The sequence below is a fragment of the Ornithorhynchus anatinus genome, chromosome 20 (genome assembly GCF_004115215.2).
Source record: "Ornithorhynchus anatinus isolate Pmale09 chromosome 20, mOrnAna1.pri.v4, whole genome shotgun sequence".
Classification (NCBI taxonomy): domain Eukaryota; kingdom Metazoa; phylum Chordata; class Mammalia; order Monotremata; family Ornithorhynchidae; genus Ornithorhynchus; species Ornithorhynchus anatinus.
The window spans coordinates 5,464,419-5,487,373 of NC_041747.1; the positions used below are offsets into that span (position 1 = coordinate 5,464,419).

At 48.5% G+C, this 22,955-nt stretch overlaps 2 protein-coding genes across 4 annotated transcripts in view; one reads left to right on the forward strand and one right to left on the reverse strand.

Moving 5' to 3' along the window:
- Nucleotides 1-22,955, reverse strand: part of SPART (spartin) — a 185,212-nt gene that overhangs the window by 51,526 nt on the left and 110,731 nt on the right. Inside the window, 1 exon segment of the mRNA XM_039915002.1 lies at nt 14,015-14,154. Within this exon segment, the coding sequence (XP_039770936.1) occupies nt 14,015-14,154 (140 nt within the window).
- CCNA1 (cyclin A1) lies at nt 1,615-14,006 on the forward strand. Of its 3 annotated transcripts, none has more exons than XM_029048594.2 (9): nt 1,615-1,831; nt 2,945-3,138; nt 7,778-8,096; nt 8,193-8,317; nt 8,658-8,881; nt 9,598-9,802; nt 11,627-11,740; nt 12,699-12,832; nt 13,757-14,006. In XM_029048594.2, exons 2-9 carry the CDS (start codon nt 2,974-2,976, stop codon nt 13,806-13,808), a joined length of 1,338 nt encoding a protein of 445 aa, XP_028904427.1. In that variant the 5' UTR covers nt 1,615-1,831; nt 2,945-2,973; the 3' UTR covers nt 13,809-14,006. The 3 variants fall into 3 exon arrangements, with proteins under 3 accessions (XP_028904427.1, XP_007666716.2, XP_001511579.2); XM_007668526.3 differs by having other exon boundaries at nt 1,615-1,827; XM_001511529.4 differs by having other exon boundaries at nt 1,615-1,827; nt 7,778-8,030.

A 22,955-nucleotide genomic window follows, 5' to 3' on the forward strand; every position in this document is an offset into this window, starting at 1 on the left:
ACCCCAGGGCTCAGTACGGCGCCTGGCACACAGCAAGGACTGGTCTGCTTATTATAATCATTACAGTATTTGTCATATTGTTAGTATTGAGTACAGAGAAGCGGCGTGGCTCAGTGGAAAGAGCACGGGCTTGGGAGTCACAGGTCATGGGTTCAAATCCAGGCTCAGCCACTCATCAGCCGGGCGACTTTGGGCAAGTCACTTCACTTCTCTGGGCCTCAGTTCCCTCACCTGTAAAATGGGGATGAAGACTGTGAGCCCCCCGCGGGACAACCTGATCACCTTGTAGCCTCTCCAGCGCTTAGAACAGGGCTTTCCACGCAGTCAGCGCTTAACAAATGCCACTGTCATTATTCTTGTGTGATATCGTACTTAACTTCTCTGTGCCTCGGTTTCCTCATCTGTAAAATGGGGGTGAAGACTGTGAGCCTCACGTGGGACAACTCGATTACCCTGCATCGACCCCAGCGCTTAGAACAGTGCTCTGTACATAGTAAGCGTTTAACAAATACCAACATTATCATTATTCTTATTATTGTGTGATAGCGTACTCTTCCAGGAGCTCAGTATGGTGCTCCGCACAGAGTCGGCGCTCAGTAAACACTGTTGGTTAGCAAATACCATAAAGAAAAAGATAATAATACTAATGTTGGTATTTGTTAAGGCTTACTGTGTGCAGAGCACCGTTCTAAGCGCTGGGGGAGATACGGGGTCATAAGGTTGTCCCGCGTGAGGCTCCCAGTCTTCATCCCCCTTTTCCAGATGAGGTCACTGAGACCCAGAGAAGTGAAGTGACTTCCCCACAGTCCCACAGCTGACAGGACTCCGAGCCCGTCAGTGGGCAGGGACGGTCTCTATCCGTTACCGAATCCTAATACTAATAATAGTGTCGGTATTGTTAAGCGCTCACTATGTGCCGAGCACTGTTCTAAGCGCTGGGGGAGCTACAGCTACATTGCCTTGATTCTATTTAGTTGCCATTGTTTTTACGAGATGTTCTTCCCCTCGACTCTATTTATTGCCATCGTTCTGGTCTGTCCGTCTCCCCCGATTAGACCGTAAGCCCGTCAAACGGCGGGGACCGTCTCTATCTGTTGCCGACCTCTTCATTCCAAGCGCTTAGTACAGTGCTCTGCACATAGTAAGCGCTCAATAAATATTATTGAATGAATGAATGAATACAGGGTCATCGGGTTGTCCCACGGGAGGCTCACGGTTAATCCCCATTTTACAGAGGAGGGAACTGAGGCCCGGAGAAGTGAAGTGACCTGCCCACAGTCCCACAGCCGACAAGACCGTAGGCCCGTCGGTGGGCGGGGACGGTCTCCATCCGTTACCGAACTGTCCGTTCCAGGCGCTTAGTCCAGTGCTCCGCACAGAGTGAGCGCTCAATAAATAGGATTGAATGAAAGCGGCAGAGCGGGGATTCGAACCCGTGACCTCGGACTCCGCAGCCCGGGCTCTTTGCCACCGAGCCACGCTGGTGTCTCGGATGGGGAGGGGGATGGGGGGGGGGGCGGGGAGCCGTTGGCGCCGCGAGGGGTCTCCATGGCGACGGGCCGTCGGGTCCCCGGGGGCCGGCGGCGGTTGGCATGGCGACGGGCCGGCCGCGCTCCTCATTGGTCCGCCGCCCCGGCCGCGCCTCCGCCGCTGGCGATTGATGCTCCGCCCGGCCCGGCCCGGTCCCTCCATCCCTGCATCCCTCCGCTCCCCGATCGGGAATCCAAGCCCGTCCGGGAATCGCCCGGCGGCCACGGGGGTAGCCTCGCCGACCCCTGCCCCCCGACGACCCCGGCGGGGGAAAGAGCTCGTCCGGCCCGCCCGCTGGAAAGTATCACCTCCGCTCGGGGCGGGGGTGGGGGGTGGGGGAAGGAGCCAGGGGCTGCTCGAAACCCCCGGGGCGGGTGGGGCTCGGCCCATCCGCGGCCTCGTTCTCCCCAGAGACTCCCCAGCCGGTGAGCCGGGGCCCAGCCCGGAGCCGGAGAGGCCGTGCAAAGCAGCGGGGCTCGGGGGGAACGAGCCCGCGCTTGGGAGTCGGGGGTCGTGGGTTCCGATCCCGCCACTTGTCCGCGGTGTGACTTCGCGCAAGCCACTTCACCTCTCTGGGCCGCGGTAACCTCATCTGGAAACTGGGGATGAAAACCGAGCCCCCGCGTGGGACTGTCTGATGACCCACGGCGCTCAGAACGGTGCTCGGCACAGAGTGAGCGCTTAACGAATGCCATCATTATTATTATTATGACTCCCGAGTAGTTGGAGGGGAGTGGAAGAAGTAATAGTAGTAATAGTGATCGTACTGCCAATCGTCTGCTGTGTGACTTCGGGTAAGTCACTTCACTCCTCTGGGCCCCAGATCCCTCGTCTGGGTCTCGTCTGATCGCTCATCTGTAAAACGGGGACTCAGAATGTGAGCCCCAGGTGGGGCGGGGACCGCGTCCAACACGATCCCGACGTAGCGCTTAATACGGTGCCTGGCCCACAGCGACCGTTTAACAAATACCACAGTCGACGGTATAGTGGCATTTTCTGACCACTCGCTTGGTGTACTGTGCGCTAGTAACGGGCGCTCGGTGAAGTCCAGAATAACAAAGTGACACGTTCCCCGCCCTGGAGGAATTTCATGAGGGAGACCAGCTCCCGGGGTGAACCCCGGGTTGTGAAGAGAAGCCCCGTGTTCGCGTCGCCGCGGTCTACGCCAAAGCGATTCCCGACTCGGGCAAAGTGGCCCCGCGCCTCTCCTTTCCCATTCCAGAAGCAGAGAGTTCCCATGCCTTTCCTTGTCCATTCCAGAAGCAAAGCCTCCCACCCGCCTTTCCTTTCCCAATCCAGAAGCAAAGAGTTGCCCTCTCCTTTCCCATTACAATAGCCGCGTTTAACAGAGAGCCCCGACCCGGAGGACTCGTCGGGGAGGGGATGCTAACGGGCGGCTGTCTCTCTCCGCTAGGGCTGGGATAAGCCGTTGAGGCCGAGGCGATGCGACGCAGTGGTTCCAGGGGCCGAACCCCCCAGACTCCGGTAGCCCGACCTCAGGAGATCTACCAGGTGGCCGCCAGACTCCGGCCCGGCCAGGCCACCCGGCAAAGGACCATATTAGGGCTGCTCTCCGAAAACGGGCAGTACAGAAAGGCATATGGACAGGTAACTGGGAAAGTGGCTTTTTCACGCTGACAGCTGAGAGAGTGTTGCCTGGAACCTCCGTGTCCCCCAGTACCGCCATCCCCCCCCCCCCCAAAAATACAACCCACAGCACAGGAGGGGAAAGGCTGCCTGTGAATGAGAATTCACCATCCAGGGCCAGAGTTCCTCGGTCCTGCTTCTAAACTTAGTCTTGTAATAGATCCTCGAATAATTACGGTCTCGCAGAAAGAACACGGGAGGCAGGAGATCCAGGTTCCAGTCGCGACTCCATCATCATCTGTCTTGGACAGGTCATTTCTCTGTGGCTCAGTTTCCTCATTAGTGAAAAGGGGGCAAAAATATCTGTTCCCTCTCCCTCTTAGACTGTGAGCCCCCCGTGGGGCAGGGATTGTGTCCCATCTGACTGTCTTGGATCTATTCCGGTGCTTAGCGCGGTACCTGCAAAATGGCACGGCTTCACACATTTCACCAATCATGGTATTTATGAGTCAATCAATCATTGATTTTTATTGAGTGCATACTATGGGCAAAGCACTGAACTAAGCACTCGGGAGGGTACAATACCGCAGAGTTAAGCAACGATTTCCTTTACACCAAAGCACTGTAGCAGATACAGATGATCGATTTGGGGCCAGTCCCTGTTCCACCTCAGGTAAATCCAGGTCTTGGTAACCAAGAAGTTCCCAAATAAGGGTAGTTCTGCTGGGGTCTTATTTGATTTCCACTCTCAATGTCCCTTGGGAACGCTTGGCTTGGCGGTTAATGTACTGAACTGAAAGTGAGGAAACTTGCTCGTCCTTTTGGGGGAGGGGGTGACGGAAGGTTTGCTAAGCAGAAATTGTCTAGAAGTAGAATAGAAAATGGTTGCATAAGAGCTGGTGCTGCAAGACCAGACTTTTTAACCCCTTTAATGGTAGGCCACAGACTTTAATTTTAGTGCCCATTCCTGACTCTAGAGATTCTGGAACTGCCCACATCCATTTTGTGTTTGCTCTCATCAGTGAGAAACGCCGTGACCTAATGGAAAGAAAGGGCACGGCCCTCGAGGGCAGGAGGACTTGGGTTCTAAACCCAGCTCCACCACTTGCCTGCTGCATGACCTTGGGCAAGTCTTCGTTGCCTCAATTTCCTCATCTGTAAAATGGGGATTAAGTACCCATTCTCCCTCCCCCTTAGAATGTGAGCCTCATGGAGGACTGGAACCGTGTCCGATCCGATTACCTTAGCATATACCCCAGCACTCAGAACAGTGTTTGGCACATAGTGTGAACTTAACACAATTACTACTGCCTATAGGATATTTTTAAAAATACAATCTCCCCCTAAAGCAGCAATAGAGTGTGGTTCTTTTTTTAAGTCCCAGCACAACTCAGAGTTCTGTTGGAGAGCTTATTCACTAGTTATCCAGATCTGGTTCTGGCTTCTAGCCTTTTTTTACCTTCCAGCAATAAAAAGCTGTACTGTATATAATCCTATTCATTTTACCTATTGTAAGTGCTTACATCCCTGAAGTGCAGTGGAAGATCAAGCTTGACACTTTAGGATTATGATAATAAATTGACTGTGGCATAAAATGACCATTCCACCGATATTGTTATTTTGATCCATATTACTTATTTTCCTATTATACTCCAAGGAAATTTTTCTAACCAAGCTTATTCATCATAGAGACCTGCATGAAAAATACCAGAGTTGCAGATTACTAGGGAAGCAAAGTGGCATATTGGAAAGCGCACGGGCCTGGGAGTTAGAGATCCTGAGTTCTAATCCCAGTTCTGCCACTCGTCTGCTGGGTGACCTTGGAAAATTCCCAAACTTTTCTGTGCCTCAGTTTTCTTGACTGCAAAGTGGAGATTATTCACCTGTTCTCCCTACCCATTAGACTGTGAGTTCCATGTGTCCAACTTGACTATCTTGTTTCTACCTCAACGTTTAGCATGCTGCTTGGAATATAGTAAGCACTCAACAAATACCTGCCTTATTATTATTATTTCTAATGCCCAGAATAATAACCCCAGTTACCACTAAAATCTTAAATGATAGGTTTTTATTTGAGCCAAAGGAATTTACTTTACTGTACAGAATCTATAGATTTGTTTATCCTGGTTCAGGAGAGCTCCAGTCAGATTGGCCTTCAGGACGCGGTGTGAAACTGCTTCTTAATGATGGTATTTATAGAGCACTGATTATGGTCCAAGCACTAAGAGAAGCACTGGGGTAGGTACTAGATAATCAGATTTGACACCGTTCCCGTTCCACATGGGGCTAAAAGTCTAAGAGAAAGGGAGAATAGGCATTTTATCCCCATTTTACAGAGGAGGAAACTGAGGCACAGAGAAGTTAAATGACTTGTCCAAGGTCACATAACAGGCAAGTGACAGGGCTGGGACTAGAACCTGAGTCTTCTGATTCCCAGTTGTGTGCTCGGCATTTTGGACTATTTTAACATAGGTTGACAATTGCTGCTACTCTATTTGAAAGAAGCAGGGTAGGAATTGGGGACCAGGCTAGACTAGATCAAATCAAACTAGTGCCTCTCATCTTCAAAGGGGCAAGTTAGGCTGGACTATTAAGTATTTTAACTTCATGTCATAATATTATTACTCTTCAGGCGACTGTGTGCACTTTCTTTTGTGATTTGGGGGTGGGGCGGCAGGGTGGGGGAGAAAAGGAATCAGAGGAACGAATATTTTGAATTTGGCTTTCAAAAAGGAGAACTGCCTTACTCCTTATCTCCATTCTTAACGTTAGAATTTAAACTCTTTTCTAACCAGTGGATCTCAATTCCAATTCTTCCTCAATTCCCATTTGTGAAATGGAAGACGTTTATTTATTAAATTGGTAGTAAATGAGCTCCGCTTAGCACTAAATAACCAACTCTTCTCATTTGCATCTTCCTCTTCACACCCTCCTTTAAACACATTTAGTTTCAGTCTTCCCTCACCTCCTCCTGACTACCTGATTTATATGCTAAGACCAAGTAAAATGTTTTCCCTCCTATTACCTGAATCATTTCTATGCCTCTGTCCTGTGAACGGCTGTCAGATGGGGAAACGTAGGCCTACTTTCGAGGAAGGACAGGCAGACTGTCACTTGATAATGCTGATTTATGTATCATGACAGACTGCTATGGAGCAAAACTATGTGGGTTTTGTTTGAAAGATCACACATCCCATGTCGGCTAATTCCTAGACATTCAGTCAGATGGAACTTTTCTGGTCCGGCTGTCGGGATGCGGGAATAAGCTTGGAGTTCCCTATGTCGAACTACAGGGAGTCCTGGAGACCAGGCCTGACACCTCTACTTCTTCTCTCCTCCCTCAGGAAAAGAGGAGTCGTTCAGACTGAGCCAGCACAGCAAAGTGATGGTTGGGGGGGAATAGTTTTTCCATTAAACACAAATAAAGTCTTCATCAAACCCTCCCTTCCAAGTCAACGGGCGGTGGGGAACAGAGACCGGACTCTGTGAGGAAGATGGCTTCCTCAGCCTCCCATCCTGGGTCTCTGACAAGACCAGAGAGTTTTCAACCCAGGGCGGACACACCCAGCGTGGTGGCTCTCTGGCCTGTGAATGCTCTGAGGCCTGCCCTCTCCCAGTCCACATCCCCCTCAAAATCCTTGCCCCCTTCCTGCCCCCACATTCAAAATGAAAAACTGGCACCTGTACTGGGGAAACAGAGGCAGCGATGTGCCAGAGGCAAAGATTAACATCTCTGCAACATGGATCTGGCTGAAGCGAAGCTGTGTGTTAAGGGTAGGTTGCAAATTTGCCACAGACAACAGAAAGAACAGTCAGGAGACTCTACCCAAGTCCTCTTGTTGGTGGGAGGTCAGGAATAGTCAGCACCGCTGCTGACTCCAGGAGTTCTTTCACTCCCTCCGGCCCAAAAAAGTCCTCCTAAATAATAATAATTATTATTGTCATTAATATAATTAGTTAAGTGCTATGTGCCAAGCACTGTCCAAAGCACCGGGAGAGATAAAATATAATTATGTCACAAATAGTCTCTATCCCATATGGGACTCACAGTCTAAAGAGAAAGAAAATAAGTATTCCATCTCCATATTATAGATGAAACTGAGGCCCGGAGAAGTTAAGTGACTTGCTCAAGAGCACTCAGAAGGCTAGTGGCGGGGCCGAGATCAGAACCCAGGTCCCCGGAGTCACGGGCCTGTGCTTTTTTCACTAGGCCACAGTGCTTCCTTAAATTAAGAAGCAGGAAAAACAGCAGTGAATTTAGCTGTCCTTGCCACTTAACTACCCAGAGCCCCTGCATTCCAATGCCAGCCTCCTTGGTGAGAATCAGACGTGGAGGAGTCCAACCCATTCTGGAATTCTTGCTGTCAGAGTAAGTCGCTGAAGTATCTTTGAGCTGGAAGGGACAGTATCCAGGAATCCCAGGAAGTGTCCGATCACGCCTCACCAGACGCCTACTTTGAGATGGCTTTTTTTTCCCCCGCATACATCCGTACACACACACATCAACACGCACAGGTCACCACTGCCTCTTTCCACCCCTCTACCCCTGCTTCACGTATCATCCGAGCTAACTTTAGAGCACCTGGCCTTTCAAGGTTTGCACAGTGTGTGCTTTAGGTAACTTTAGATAACTATTCTTTAGGTAACTCTTCTGTTTTAGTGCATCACAACAATCAGGTGCTTCTCTGGATCTGAAAATGTCTGCCCTCCAGCTGGAAAGAAATCCCGATCCAACTGCGTGGTCCACTTGCCAACCAAACAAGGATTCAGTATCTACATCGACAAGCCGGAGCGGGGGGAAAGACGGGGCTGCGGCTGCACTGTCGGAGAGCAGGTGGAGTACGGCGATGTCCGTGAGGCGGAGAGCAAGGCGGCGAAACCAGACCTCCACTTCCTGCTGGATTTTAGCACAGGTAACATCTGTTGCCCGCAAGGTATCCAGTTAAAACTCTGCAGCCGGCGCCACAGGAGCACAGAAGGTAACTAGAGCTGGGACTGAAGCCTGAGGGAATGACCAGTCGGTACCGTTTCGCTCAATGTCAGCTGAATTAATGACCGATTCTGTACCCGTCCAGCTTCTCCTATGGTGGTGGATACATCGCTTCAGTCACAGCTGGAGGATCGTCTAGATACCGGTCCGAACGTAATAAACGTGCCCGAATATGCAGAGGAGATTCATCGGTACCTCAGGGAAGTTGAAGTGAGTCCATCCCAAACTCCTCCCTCCCCTCTCTGTCCGCCTCAGCATATTTAGCATCTGAAGTTCCAACGCTTCTTTGGATATTAAGGGGCGTCGGTACCCACATCCACTTGACCAACGGATGCGTCGATATTTAGTGACCCAGGAACCTAGCAGTGTAATTCATGATATTTTTAAAGGGGAATTCTCACCTTGGGCCCCAAGCTCCAGAGATTTTCCTTGTTCCAGATCCTTAAGCTGTGCTTAGAAAGAAGACACTTTCCCAGGTTTGCTCATTCTTAATCGGTACTGACCCCGATCTAGCGAGGCCTTACTTGGGGATTCAAATCTTTCGCAACAGATGAAGCACAGGCCGAAAGCCCACTACATGCAGAAGCAGCCAGACATCACTGAAGCAATGCGCACCATTTTGGTGGACTGGCTGGTAGAGGTTGGGGAAGAATATAAGCTTCGAGCGGAGACGCTGTACCTGGCCATCAACTATTTGGACCGATTTCTTTCGTGCATGTCTGTTCTCAGAGGGAAACTGCAGCTTGTAGGCACTGCAGCAATCCTTCTGGCTTCGTAAGTATTCTTTTTGTCCCTCTCTCTCTCTCCTTCTTTTTCTCTCTCTTCTTCCCCCTCCATTCCTCTCCTTTTCTCTGCCTCCCTCCCCACCCCCCACCCCTTCTCTCTTTTTCACAGGCACAGTAGTGAGACTGACCAACAGATGCAGCTGAGATTACCTTTCCTGGGAACAGAACACCAGGTCTTAAAAATTCAGAACCGCTCTATTCGGATTTTGTCATCCTGATTATTCAAACAAAACCGCCCTTCTGGAGTCTGAATGTCAGACGCCATGAGCTGAGGCTCCAAAGTCCAATCTCCCAGACAGCTTACTTTCGTGGCTCTGCGTTACTGGCATCCTTATCGGAGATTAAACTTCTCCTGGGCTAAGAACTAAAATAGCCCCTCAGATGGAGGGGACGTTTGACGAATAGCCGATAAACCTAAATCGCCTGAACATGGCCAAGAGTTTCCATCCTTTAAGAAGATGTTTAGACATTGTAGGTCTATCAGCTAATTTGTCTGTTGACCAGAATTAGCCAGAAAAGTGGCTTCTCCAAAGTTGCAGATACTCTAACCCATTCAGAAGGATGTAAGTGGGTCATCAGGTCTAGGCGAAAGGCCCTGGCATGTTAGGTGGGAATTCCAAGTCATCTGCAAGATAAAAGCTTATTAACACCCCTATTCTTAGCCTCATACCATCGTTCTAAAATGCTCGCACCCCCCCCTTGTAGGAAGTATGAAGAGATTTATCCCCCAGAAGTAGACGAATTTGTGTACATCACCGATGATACTTACACCAAGCGGCAGCTATTGAGAATGGAACACTTGCTCCTGAAAGTCCTAGCTTTTGACTTGGCAGTGCCAACGACCAACCAATTTCTCCTCCAGTATTTACAGAGGCAAGGAGTCTGTCTCAGAACCGAGAACCTGGCAAAGGTACCGTATATGCCGTAAAACATTCGCAAACCGGAACCAAGATTGGGAAGAGGGAATCGGGAAGAGTTTTTGCTTAATGCTTTCGTCATCCCTTTCACAGACCATCTCTTAAGACCGCATAAGACTGAAGACGCCGGGGATTTTAAAGCAAGATACTCAGGGAATGTGGGTAGGGGTGAACCTTAACACTTGTTAGCCTTTGGCAAACGGAATTCATTCAATCGTATTTATTGAGTGCTTACTGTGTGCAAAGCACTGTATTGAGCACTTGGGAGAGTACACTAAAACAACAGACACATTCCTGCCCACAACGAGCTCACAGTCTAGAGGGGGAGACAGACATTCATATAAATTAATAAACAATTAAATTACAGATATATATGTATGGGCTGTGGGGATGGGAGGGAGGGTGAATGAAAGAGCAAGTAAGAGTGGCGCAGAAGGGAGTGGGAGGAGATGAGGGCTTAGTCAGGGAAGTCTTCTTGGAGGAGATGTACCCTCAATAAGGTTTTGAAGAGGTGGGGCGGGGCAATTATCTGTCTGATATAAGGGTGGATATGCCTTCTTACTGCTCGGAACCATACTACTCAAGTCTTTCACTTAAGCGCAAGTTACACAACAGCGTGCTGCTTTCTGGGGCCTGCCCAGGCTAAAATAAATGGTAATAATGATACTTCTTAGGCACTTACTATGTGCCAAGCACTGTTCTAAGCCCTGGGGTAGATACAAGTTAATCGGGTTGGACGCAGTCCCTGTCCCACATGGGGCTCACACTCTTAATCCTCATTTCACAGATGAGGTAACTGAGGCACAAAGAAGGTAAGTGACTTGCCCAAGGTCACACAGCAGACAAGTGGGGGAACAGGGATTAGAACCCAGGTCCTTCTGACTCCCAGGCCCGTGCTCTATCCACTAAGACACACTGCAGCTGGATAGCTGTGGGCTGTTTAATAATGATAATGTAGCCATTATCATTATTATTAATAATTGTTATATACTATTTATAATAAAGGAATCTTTTAAGCATTTACTATGTGCTAAGCGCTGGGCTACATACAAGGTTTTGAGATCCAGACACAGTTCTTCTAACATGTCTTCTGAATGGCAGAGTGGCTTTTGGTGGGGAGAAGCCCAAAGGCTTGGGTGCGATACAAGTAACTAACGTGGCCAACACCAGGGAAATCTGGTGCTAAGTCTGGAGAATCCTGCAGCTGGTAGACCTGGGGAAACTCTGGGAAGGTCCTGGAGTGCAAGGAGAAACGGGAGATGGTTCAGGAGAACCTGGAACCCAGGAGCTCTGTAGAAGTCCAGGGATGAAGGAGTAGATGGGAAGGGAGGTTTTCAAAATCAAGGAGAGCAAGAGTCAAAAAGCCAAAGTCACAATCAGGCAATCCCAATTTACAGCCCAAGGACGGAATTAGGGGAAAGGTGGGCATCGGTGTTTGGGTCAGGCCATTTCATTCAGTTTCTGAACTAGCAGCAACTAAATGGCTGCTCGGCTAAACAGAGATGACTCTGGGAAGCTCTTGGGATGGCTTGCCATCCCTGCACTGGGTAACTAGGAGCCAGGACGCTCAACCTCACCCCCGTTGTCGGCTGTCTGCATGTGATCCCCACAGTTCCCATTTGCTCAGGGCCCTTACCGAGGGACCAGACGTGGCCATACGGCCTCAACAAAGAGGATCGATCGCTAATCTGTGTCCTTACTTTCTGCGTAGGCTACTCCAAACCTATTCTCACACTTTACTAAAGCTCGAACGCAAATTTAGATGTGCACTCAAATCAGACTCTCCCATTCTGATGGAATTCTTTCTTTGGACTTAGTATGTAGCAGAGTTGAGTCTACTCGAAACCGATCCATTCTTGAAATACGTTCCTTCACTTATCGCCGCAGCGGCTTACTGCCTGGCCAACTATATCGTGAACCAGAATTTCTGGGTAAGTCGTTTCTCCTTTCCATCTGATGTAACTCGAATCTCCTAAATGACTTCTCCGGCCAGTCCAAACCCTGCTGAAGGCCAGTGAGGGGGCTGATGCTGTAATCTAACCATGATACGACAAGCGTCTGAACCAGAGGGATGGCTATCGGGGAGGAGGAGAAGGGCAGATCTGGAATGTGTTGTGGAGGAAGCACCTGGCAGGATTTAGATCTGATCGAACGTGTGAGCTAAAAGGCAGTGAGGAGTCAAGAAGGCTTTTAGAAACTTTTATGTCTGCCTTCCCCTTTAGATTGGAAGCTCCTTGTGGACAGGGAAAGGGTCTCTTGCTCCTCTTGGACTCTCCCAAGCACTTTGGGTGCTGCATTACACCTAAAGTAAATCCAGTAAACACTGGGATGTCCGAGAAGTCTGAGATATAAATATATACATTTCTTGGAATAAATTTATTATTCAAACTGCCACGCCACAAGTACCCGCTCTTAATCGGTGTACCCAGCTCTGGGGCTGTCTCATCTCCTGAGCTATATTATAACCCACATGAGAAATGTTTAGCTTTACGGCTACACCATCGACTTTTCTCCCAGGTCCAGAATTCAGGAAGCCCCCTGTCCTCGCCCTGACACCTACAGCAGAGGCTGAATATTCAGTAGGATTTGTGTATCCCCTTTCTTGGGCATTCCTAGACATTTAGACCCCCTTCTCTTGAAAGCTGGGAGGATTTTCAAGAGTTTTTTCAACTGAGGGATCAAAATAAATTTGGGGACCTAAACATCACCACCCTCTTTTCCCCTTCTTCCCCACTTCCCGCAGAAACAGACTGAATTTACAGCCCTGGCCAGGCTCTCTTCAGAACCCAAAGATTTTAACCTCTAGAGTGCCACCCCCGTCCCACTCCCTGCTGCCGCCTCCCCCAATCCTGCCATTTCACAAAGGTCCATTCCCTTTCACCTCCTCAGCCAGAGACCCTCGCGGCGTTCACTGGTTACTCTCTGAGGGAAATAGGGCCGTGCTTGAATGAGCTGCACAGAGCGTGCCTGGACGTCCCCCATCGCCTCCAGCAAGCTATTAGAGAAAAGTACAAGGCCCCCAAGTAAGTGGCCCCGATTTCCTGGTCTGGGATGACTCCCATTCTGAGCAGAGGTGGGCACCGGGCGTGGAGAGGGAAGCGGAACCCAGGAGATGGCATTCTCAGCCTCATTAGAGGAAGGAGACCCTCTGTCTCCCTCCTGCTCAGATAGCCCCAAGGAAGTCAGTAAAGAAAGAAGGGGGCTTGTTGCTAGTTGGCGAAAATCAGAGGATCTCCCCTATTTAAAGCAAATCTTTTACAGAGAAACCTCTCCCAAGGGCCAAGAAGTTGTTTTTTTGTTTTTTTTAAAAAGGTCGCTTTCGAGTGGAGCCTCGATAATACAATTTTTTGTCAGTGCTTTCGTTCCCAAAACCCTCTCACATTATGTATCTCAGTTTTGAGCTCACAACAACCCCATGAGGTAGGTAGAAGAGCAAGTATTATTATCCTCATTTTGCAGAGGAGGAAAGTGAGGCCACAAGAGCTAATTATAATAATAATGATAATACCATGTACCAGGCATTCTACTAAGATCTGGGACTGATACAATCAAACCAGGTTGGAGACAGTCCCTGTCCCACGTGGGGCTCACAGTCTCAATCCCCATTTTACAGATGAGGTGACGAGCCACAGAGAAGTGAAGTGACTTGCCTAAATTCACCCAGCAGATAAGTGGCAGAGCCGGGATTAGAACCCTTGATCTTCTGATTCCTAGGCCTGTGCCTTATCCACTATGCCACGAGAGATTAAAGGACTTGCCCGAGGTCACCCAGAGCAGGCTGGCAGGAAAGCCCAGATCGGGCCCAGGCCTCCCAGTTTCCAGGCTGGTGGCTCTCCCAACACGTCTCATTGCCTCTGTTACTCTACGCTCCTGCAACTCAACCCGTGCGTGATTCATCTGGAAGCTGGTAACTGTGCCTTACGGTTTTCTCTGTGGTCTCCCTGCAGGTATATGCACGTATCCCTCATGGAACCGCCCGTGTTTCTCCCTCTGCAATAATTACCCGATCCAAACCGAAGCCCCGCCAACGAAGTTTAACACCCCTGGATCAACAGAGTTGGCTGAAAGAAGTCACAGGGCAGTTCAGGTCGCGGCTCAGCAGAAAGGTTCTCGTGGTCTCTAGCTTCAGCAGATTGTAATATAAACTAAATCTTTTTTGAAAAATAAACAACCCACCTTGTACACGTACAAAAGCCATCACTGACCTGGTCCTGGCGCTAGTGCAGTCTGGCGAATGGCTGGGCCTGGGGCTCTGGTGGACTGGCACTCGGGAGAGCGCAGGGGGCTGGTGCTGGAACCCGTGATGCCCGCTCCTTTCCATCCTCGAGCACAGCCCAGAGAAAGTCTGGAAGAAGAAGAGAGTTGCAAGGGGTGGCTGATAGTGTTTGGAAAAAGAGATGGTGGGAAAGGCACAGAATCTTTTTTCAGAACTTTTCAAAAATGTTATTTTTTTTTCACATTTTTCACTCAGTTGACAGTAGTTCGCTGAGGGCCTAAAGATTGAGCTGGGTCAGTGAATGATCCATCAATTTAACTCCCTCTAGGAGTCTCCCCTGGCTGACCCAAAGGAGTTTTTATCAGACAGGGCTTTTCCCACAGGTCACTTCTAGTGTCCTGGTTAGCTGTGTTGCAGACAAAATGTTTGCCGAATCCTTTCCGCTGCCCTTCCATAATGCAGTTTAGGTTTTAGGACCCAGGCCTTGTCAGGTCATTATGGGCAGAGAACAGAAATGCTAATTCTGTTGTATTGTACTCTTCCAAGTGCTTGGTACAGTGCTCTGCACGTAGTAAGTGTTCAGTAAATACCATTGGTTGGTAGATGAGTGGAAGGACTTTAGTGTTGTCTGAGAAAGGGCTGCTAGCATAGACAATGAAGCAAGCATTCTGCCACTTACGTCCCCTCGCTGCCTCTCCTATCTCATCCTCTGGCTTCTAGGGGTTGTGAGGAGGGGAAGAGAAATCCTCTGGGATTGAGGAAGGAGAGACCGATGGAGCTCCCTCTCCCTCCAAGAGATGGGTTTAATAAATGCAATCAGATGGAGTTCAAATCGGCACAGCAGATAAATTTTCCTCACGTGCCTGTCGCCAGTCCCCTCTTCCTGCTTGATGTTCTTACATCGTGAGACCCTTGAAGGCCAGGGACCGTGTCTAATTTCCACCCAAGTATTGTTTCCAGAGCTTAGTTCACTGGTCTGCACACAGTAAGCATTCAATAATGCTACTGTACTCCTCAAGAGTTTAGTACAGTGCTCTGAAAAGAGTAAGTGTTCAAGAGATGTTACTGATTGAAGAAACAGTATTACTACTATTAAATAAATTGGCAGGAGTGAGAAGGGGAGATGGTAAAGTTCACTTTTTATACTTAGAGAGCTAAAAATCAAATATGCTTCACCAATCCCCCACCCTAACTGGCTGCAATTTGCAAAGCTGGCCTTTGACCAAAAACTTCACGTTAGTTATCTGTCAACTGAAGGATTTTACAAGACTGGTGGGCCGCTGTCTGAAGCGGTTGTTTTAGGCTGAAAGTGATTTATCTGGTGGCTAATGACAGAGACCGGTCAGGATGTCTTGCCCAAGTGAGAAAGTGTACACATTGACTAGAATGTGTGCGTAATTTCTACAACAAGGTAAGGTGGGTGCATACGCACCGATGACTATGTCAGAGTTCTGCCTTACACCATCGTGAGATGCTCACTGGTGCCCGGGGATGACTGAGAAGGCCTGAGACAACCTACTGCCTGATTCCAAGCTTTTGTTCAGAAAGAGCAAGACTCTGCTGAAAAAAACGGTGCCCAGTATCTATTTGGGGGAGACAGGGGATGTTGGAGTCAGAGGTCATGGGTTCGAACCCCGGCTCTACCACTTGTCAGCTGTGTGACTTTGGGCAAGTCACTTAACTTCTCAGTGCCTCAGTTACCTCATCTGTAAAATGGGGATTAAGACTGTGAGCCCCACGTGGGACAACCTGATTCCCCTGTGTCTACCGCAGCGCTTAGAACAGTGCTCGGCACATAGTAAGCGCTTAACAAATACCAACATTATTACTCGGGCTTCTTTCACACTCTTCCAGGTGCTTAGTACAGTGTATTACTCTCATAAATATCACTGGGTGACCGTTTTTCTCATCAGCTCTTTGTGTTTCGAAGTTCCGGGATGCGACTCTTGTTTGTGTTGGTAGGATCAAGTTAAGGTTCACCGACTGTGACTCTCCCGTGAACAAAAGTTGGGTGAGATCGGCACGTTTCAGGGCCCCATTTTCTCATTCCCTCACTTCCTACTGGAGTGATCGGTGCTGCATTCCTAAGTAGAGCTGCTCAGTCACTCGGGATGCCAACAGGGCTGCCACTCTTCAGGAAGCAAACAACCAATGCTCTGGGTTGATTAGGCTTTCCGACCAGAGGGAGCGCACATTTAGTAGTTTCTGCAGTAGTGGTGAAGGTTTACACCCGCACGCATTCATCCATTCGATCGTATCTATTGAACGCTTACCGTGTGCAAGTACTAAGCGCTTAGCAATCCCTCACCCTTTCCCCCCATGGCCAAATGGCACGCAACGAGAGACAGCTGGTCAGGATTAAGGATCTGGTTTGTGGCCGTGGAGCAAAATGTTTATGCGGTATATTCTCAATGGCAGACACTGCTGTGCCTGAGTCTGCCGTCAAAGCCTTTGAGTATCTGCAATTTATAAGGTACTATACTATTTGAACAATCAGGGCTGGAGAGACTTGAGTGAGCCCATAGTAATGAGGATTCTGGAAGACTAAGAAAATTGGAAATTTCTGTTTGGATGGAAGGAACTTGGACCCACTGTAGCCTGAGACAGGGAGGTATGAACCATCCAAGATTAACACTTTTGACTTGTAGAGCATTTTCCCCTACTCGCAAACCCTACCACAAGTATGAAGAAGGAGTCACTTAACACTGAGGTCACAGAACTGTCGGACCACCGGACTCAGATACAGTGGCCATCACCAGGCAGGCTGGACAGCTGGAGGATAATCAACGGCCTGAGAGGTCAACCTGGCATGCAAGCAAATAAGCAGTGTGGCGTAGTGGATAGAGCAAGGGCCCGGGAGTCAGAAGGTCATGGGTTCTAATCCTTGCTCCACCACTTGTCTGCTGTGTGACCCTGGGCAATTCTCTGTGTCTCTGTTACCTCGTGTGCAAACTGGGGCTCAAGACTGTGAGTCCCACATGGGCCAGGGACTGTGTCCAACCCAATTTACTCGTATCCCACCCCAGTGCTTAAAACAGTGCCTGACACACAGTAAGTGCTTAACAAATACCACAATTATTATTAAGAGTGAGATAAGTGTTGGAACAGAAGCTTTGGAAAGATCGGGACCTTTAACATTAATCAATCGTATTCATTGAGTGCTTACCGTATTTAGAGCGCTGTACTAAATGGGAGAGTACAATATAACATCAGGCCCAGTGGGGAGAAATGCAACAGTCCGGCAAGGGGAAATCTTTCCTGGCAACCCAATGCAGAAGGGAGAGTCGACCACGTTCCGGTCTTACCGATCACACCCAAGTACGGCATAAAAATCTGTCAATCGGCAGTTCAGTGTTTGTGTTTATACTCTCAATTAATGTGCTGCTTTTTGTCCTTCTGCTGTGAGCCAATTTTGTGAAGGGAATAGTTTGAAAATCCAACGGTTGAAAACTATGGCAAGAGTTTCCCTCTGCTCACTGGTTGGCTCACACCTAATAGGTCACTGGGAAGTGTGAGACTTGTTCCCGTCCTTGTTGTTCAGAGGAAGAAAAGGTCATTTGTTAAATGCCCTGGCAAATCAATGACATCTAAGTGCCGGGAGCAGATCTCTTAATGTTTCAACGCGGTTATCTCCCGTGACAAGAAGGAAGATAAAGGTTAGAACTGACGTCTGAATGGCTCATCCGTTAAATAAAAACTTCAGGCTCTCAATTCCACTGCCCTTCAAAGGAGTTTGGGGTGCAGTGGGCCCCGGACATATCTCCCCACCTTTCTCAGTACTCACCTCTGTATCTCCCCAGCTCTCCCTTTCTGGATTGGATTATGAGCTCTTTGAGGGCAGGAACTTTCATGTATGTGCCCCCTAAAATACCCTTAAGGCCCCGCACACAATGCCCAGTAAAAAGTGAGGGCTCAGCAAATAACACTGTGACTACATCTGATGACGTTTGGAAACGAGGTGCAAAATGGAAGAATACTTCTTCCCAGTGATAATGCCCTGGGCACTCTGGAGGGAAGTCAGGAGATTGAAACCGCTTGAGAACAACACCTGTGGGCAACTGATTGCTCTCCAGTTCTCATATGGCACCAACTTTCAAGGTTATCCTGCCCTGGATAAGGACTCTCTTTTTGCCCCTCTGCCCCTCCCCTCCTATATGCATCTCCCCCACTAGAATGTAAGCTGCTTGAGGGCAGGGATCATATCTACTCTCTCAAACACTCAGTACAGTGCTCTGCGCACAGAAGGCACTCAATAATCTGCTCACAGAAAGCACTCAATAAATACCATTCATTGACTGCAGATTGAACTGCAGAGAGGTGAATCCTATTTGGAGGTGGCAAGGTCAACTGAGAGTAATAATAATAATAATGGTACTTCTTAAGCACTTTCTATGTGCCAAGCACTGTTCTAAGCCCTGGGGTAGACACAAGTTAATCAGGTTGGACAGAGTCCCTGTCCCATATAATAATAATAATACTAATAATAATGGTATTTGTTGAGCATTTACTATGTGCCAAGCACTGATCTAAGCCCTGGGGTAGATACAAGGTAATCAGGGTGTCCCACGTGGGGCTCATACTCTTAATCCTCATTTTACAGATGAGGTAACTGAGGCACAGAGAAGTTAAGTGACTTGCCCAAGGTCACACAGCAGACAAGTGGCAAGACAGGGATTAAAACCCAGGTCCTTCTGACTCCCAGGTTTATGCTCTATCCACTAGGCCATGCTGCTTCCCTATTTGATTGATCCCCTTTCACCAGTGGGAATGTCCCTTTTAGATCTCAGATACCAGTTACCAATAACATGCCTTTTTCCTGCCAGTGATAAATGCAAATGGAGGATTTTTCTTCGCACTTTACTGGAGTTCCAGCGACCGTCATTTCCCCCTGCCTGCTGTGTTTTTATTCTAGATGCATGGGCTGGCCCATTTAAAAATAAACCGACTTAGTTCTAGCGGGTAAGCAGAGGGGAAGGCATGCAGGAGAGAATACCAAGAAGATATAATCAGCGAGAGCCTGAGTAGCGCTGCATAATCTGCGGAAGAGTAATGCGGTGGGGAATAAGCCAAAGATTGCAAATAAAATGTGATGAATGGATCGTCTGGAGAGTTGTATTCTGGGCAGCGTGCTGAAGGCTGTTCCGGTATAGCACCGGTTCTTGCCCAACCCCTGATTACAGGCCGACTGTCTCACAGGAATCACAGGCTGCGTCCATTTCAACTCCCCAGCTCCCTTCCCTCCGAATCAGCGAGAGCGGCTGGACCCGCTGTCACTGACTCAAACGGAGTGGAGACGGAGTCGCGGCATGGCCTTGTGGACAGAGCCCGGGCCTAAGGCAGCAGATCTGGGTTCGGATCATGGTTCTGCCACTTGCCCGCTGTGTGACCTAGGGCAAGTCATTTACTTTCTCTGCAACTCAGATTAAATAACTGTTCTCCCTCCCCCCTTCATCGTGAGCCTTATATGGGTCAGGTACTCTGTCTGACCTGATTATCTTGTATCTATCAAAGTGCTCGGCATATAATAAATGCTTAACAAATACTAGCATTACTGTTACCTAGGAAAGGCTAGGAACAGATCCCCTCTCTGGAAGGATGCAGAAGGAAGGATGCAGAAAAGAGTGGAAATCTCCTTTTCTCACTTCACTGCCTCCCTTTACACTCATGGGGACTACAAGTGGGAGCACAGGAGGGTGATACAGGTGAGACGCTGCATTCCACGAATGATTGGTGGTGAAAAGGAGAGGACACACAGGTTGGCAATGAGCTAATGCCTCTTCTGTGCTCCCAACTGGCCACGCGGGGTTCATTCATACCCGACGCGGTCCCTAGGAACGGCAGCCCCCCGAGAGGCAGAAGGCCTGCGGCTTGGGAAATGGATTCACAGAGCAGAACAATCCCTGGGCGATAGTTCCATCCCTTGGACTCCCCTATAGTACTCTCGGCTGGGCTCGGGGCCGTTTGCCTTGAGGGCCAGTTTGGCCATAATTTCTTCAGGAGCTGGCTGTTAGGTCAGGGAGGGGCCAAACCCTCTAAAAGCATCTAACCCAGTGAGAGTTCAGATGATAGGGCCTCTCTGACTAATCTCTCATCTCTCTCCCCTATTTCCCCTCTCTTCTGCACTGCCTACACACTTCAAGTCCTTAACCCCTGAGCACTTAGATACTTCCATGCCCATCCCCATCTCTTCAGCACTTAGGTACTATAATCAGTTGCTTCTCCTACTATTGTTAAGTCTTAGAATACAAGCCCCTTGGCTATTTTTTGTTGTTTGTACTTCCCAAGTACTTAGTACAGTGCACTGCATCCAATGGGTGCTCACTACAATTTCCCCTTTGAAACAATCTGATTTTCCTGCACATTAAGCATCTTGTCACTTACGTTGCTTATAAAGTCCGCTTCTTCGGGCGATTCAACCTGAGAGTCAGCCATGAGAAAAGAGAGTGTCTATTGTGACTGTGTTCCAAGTATGAGCTATATACTCCTGAAACTTGAACAAGCAAACTGCAAAATATAGGGAAATCTATTTCTAAGGTGATTCAGCACTGATTTTTGCTTTTCCTCCTCTCCAACTCAGAGTACAAATCCTGTTTAATTTTCATACCCAGAAAGAACAGTAAATAGCATTTATTTTGCCTTGTTTAGTCTTCCCCATCATTAACCAATAAAGCCAGAATGGGACCTGTCAGTCAGGACTACTCAGACGGACCACGGGATTGTAAGAGCATTTCGGAATCAATCGGTAACACCGCCCCGTGATGAAATTGAACTCTAATCCTTTTAGACACCTAATGTTTCACGAGCTGTCACGCTATTAATTTTGATTATTGTGGTAACTTAAAAAGACTCTCTAATTTGAAAATAAGTGTTAAAGGCAATGATTTAATGCCTCACCCACAGTCGCTCAGGGAAGCGCATTTGATGCAAACAAAGAAGTTGTTTAATACGCCAGACCCAGTTCTTTATTCTGGAAAATAGCATGATCATTTATTCTTCTGCAGTGAATTCTACAAATTCAAAGGCTGCACGCGTTAGTCTTGACATCTGAAGATTACTCAGGGCTTAATCAGTAAAGCTCAACATAATTTTGTTTCCATTTCCGGAAGAGTATTGGGTTAAATGTGCTTGAGTAGCTGTACGGATTCTTACAATAGCTATTACAATTTTGCTGCAATTTAGTCAAATGCATTTGGGGAAAGGGAAAGAGCAAACAAGCTTGTATTATTTTGCTGGTACCGCTTCATGTGCCTCTCTCGTTCTTTTACAAAAGGTGATGATTACCCCGAGGGTCATGCTTAAATCAAGCAAGACCTTTTGGAATCTCTGACTGGAACTACTCGTGTTTGGTGCAGGGAGAAAGAGGAAGAAGACTTGTTCAGGAAGGGAAGCTGGACCGTCCAGTGTGGACAGAGCTTGGCGGTGAGACTATGCTGGGCCCTTTCGGAGATAGAAATGAGATGAAGGAATTAACAAAAAGGGGGAAAAGTTCTTCCAGCCCTCTAGACTGTAAACTCCTTGTGGGCAGGGAATGTGTCTTCTTGCTGTTGTATTGTACTCTCCAGAGCGCTTAGTACACTGCTCTGCCCCCAGTAAACACTGAATAAGTATGGTTGAGTGACTGCTGATTTGGGGGCTTCAGTACATCCCCTTGATTCTATTTATTGCTATTGTTTTTGTCTGTCTTTCCCGATTATACTGTAAGCCAGTCGATGGGCAGGGATTGTCTCTTTCTGTTGCCGAACTGTACATTCCAAGCACTTAGACCAGTGCTCTGCACATAGTAAGCGCTCAATAAATACTATTGAATGAATTTGCCAGAATCACCTGGGAAATTTTTGCCGATCAGAAAGTCGGGGGAGCTTTTAAATTCAGGAAGCGCTGGCTTGCCCGCTGACATGTATTCTGGTGACTTGTTGAAGGGTTTCTCCACGTGGTAAGTGGTGAGTACATACATTCAAAACGTTGTTGGTACACCTAAGGAAGTTTGCTTGCTTTCATATGTGTATACGTATATGAAAATCACATATGTACGTGATGGGGTACTGAGGCACGAGGGGACACAAGCAGGGAATACAAAATGGTGTCGGGCAGGGTTTCCTGTTCAGGCCTTCCCGCTCGAGCTAGCTGAGTCATTGACATCCGGAGGTGGCCGAAACCCACCCCAAATAAGGAAGATCACCCCATACCTGAGACACCGTCCCTGCGGCAAAAAAGGACCAATACGGTAATGCCAGCATTGCTGAAGAGAGAAACCGGGGCAATGCGCAACTACAAAAGGCTGCCCTGCCCAAATGGTGGGGCACCTCATTCCCTTAAGGAGAGGATGCCCGCCGGGTGCGTTACCCCCTATTTGGCTTATTTGGCTTACACTGAATCCCCGAACAAAACTTTTGCCTTGTCCTTGTTCCTCTCGAATGTTGGGTCAATTCTTTGACCGCCCGCGAACTTGCGATCTCGAGCGAAACGCTTCACTCCGCCGCCATCATATGAGTTCACGTGCTTATCAAAGCATTCTGATCTAGTTTAGCTTAGCCCCCCCTTACCCTCCCTGTCAATACAACTAAGCCTCTGTTGTCTAAGTTCTGACTGTCTCAGAAATCTCTAAAGGGACCAATGAGGGTTTTTCTCCTGTTCTTCCCGTGATAACCCGGTAAGCCAACTCAAGCTAAAACCCACCTGGAGAGTAACTGCAGCCCTATGACTTGGAATCGTGATCTGAGACATCCTAAACAACTCAGAATCCAATACCTCGCCATACAAGACTGGGTCAGAAACCCATTGCAGGGGTTTTAGAAGAAGGAGTCCGACGATATCTCGGGGAAACACCACAATGAAACACGTGCGTAGTGGCACGGCCTAGGGGAAAAAGAATGGGGCTGGGAGTCGGGTGACCCAAAAAGTTATGCCATTCCCTGCTGTGTGACCTTGGG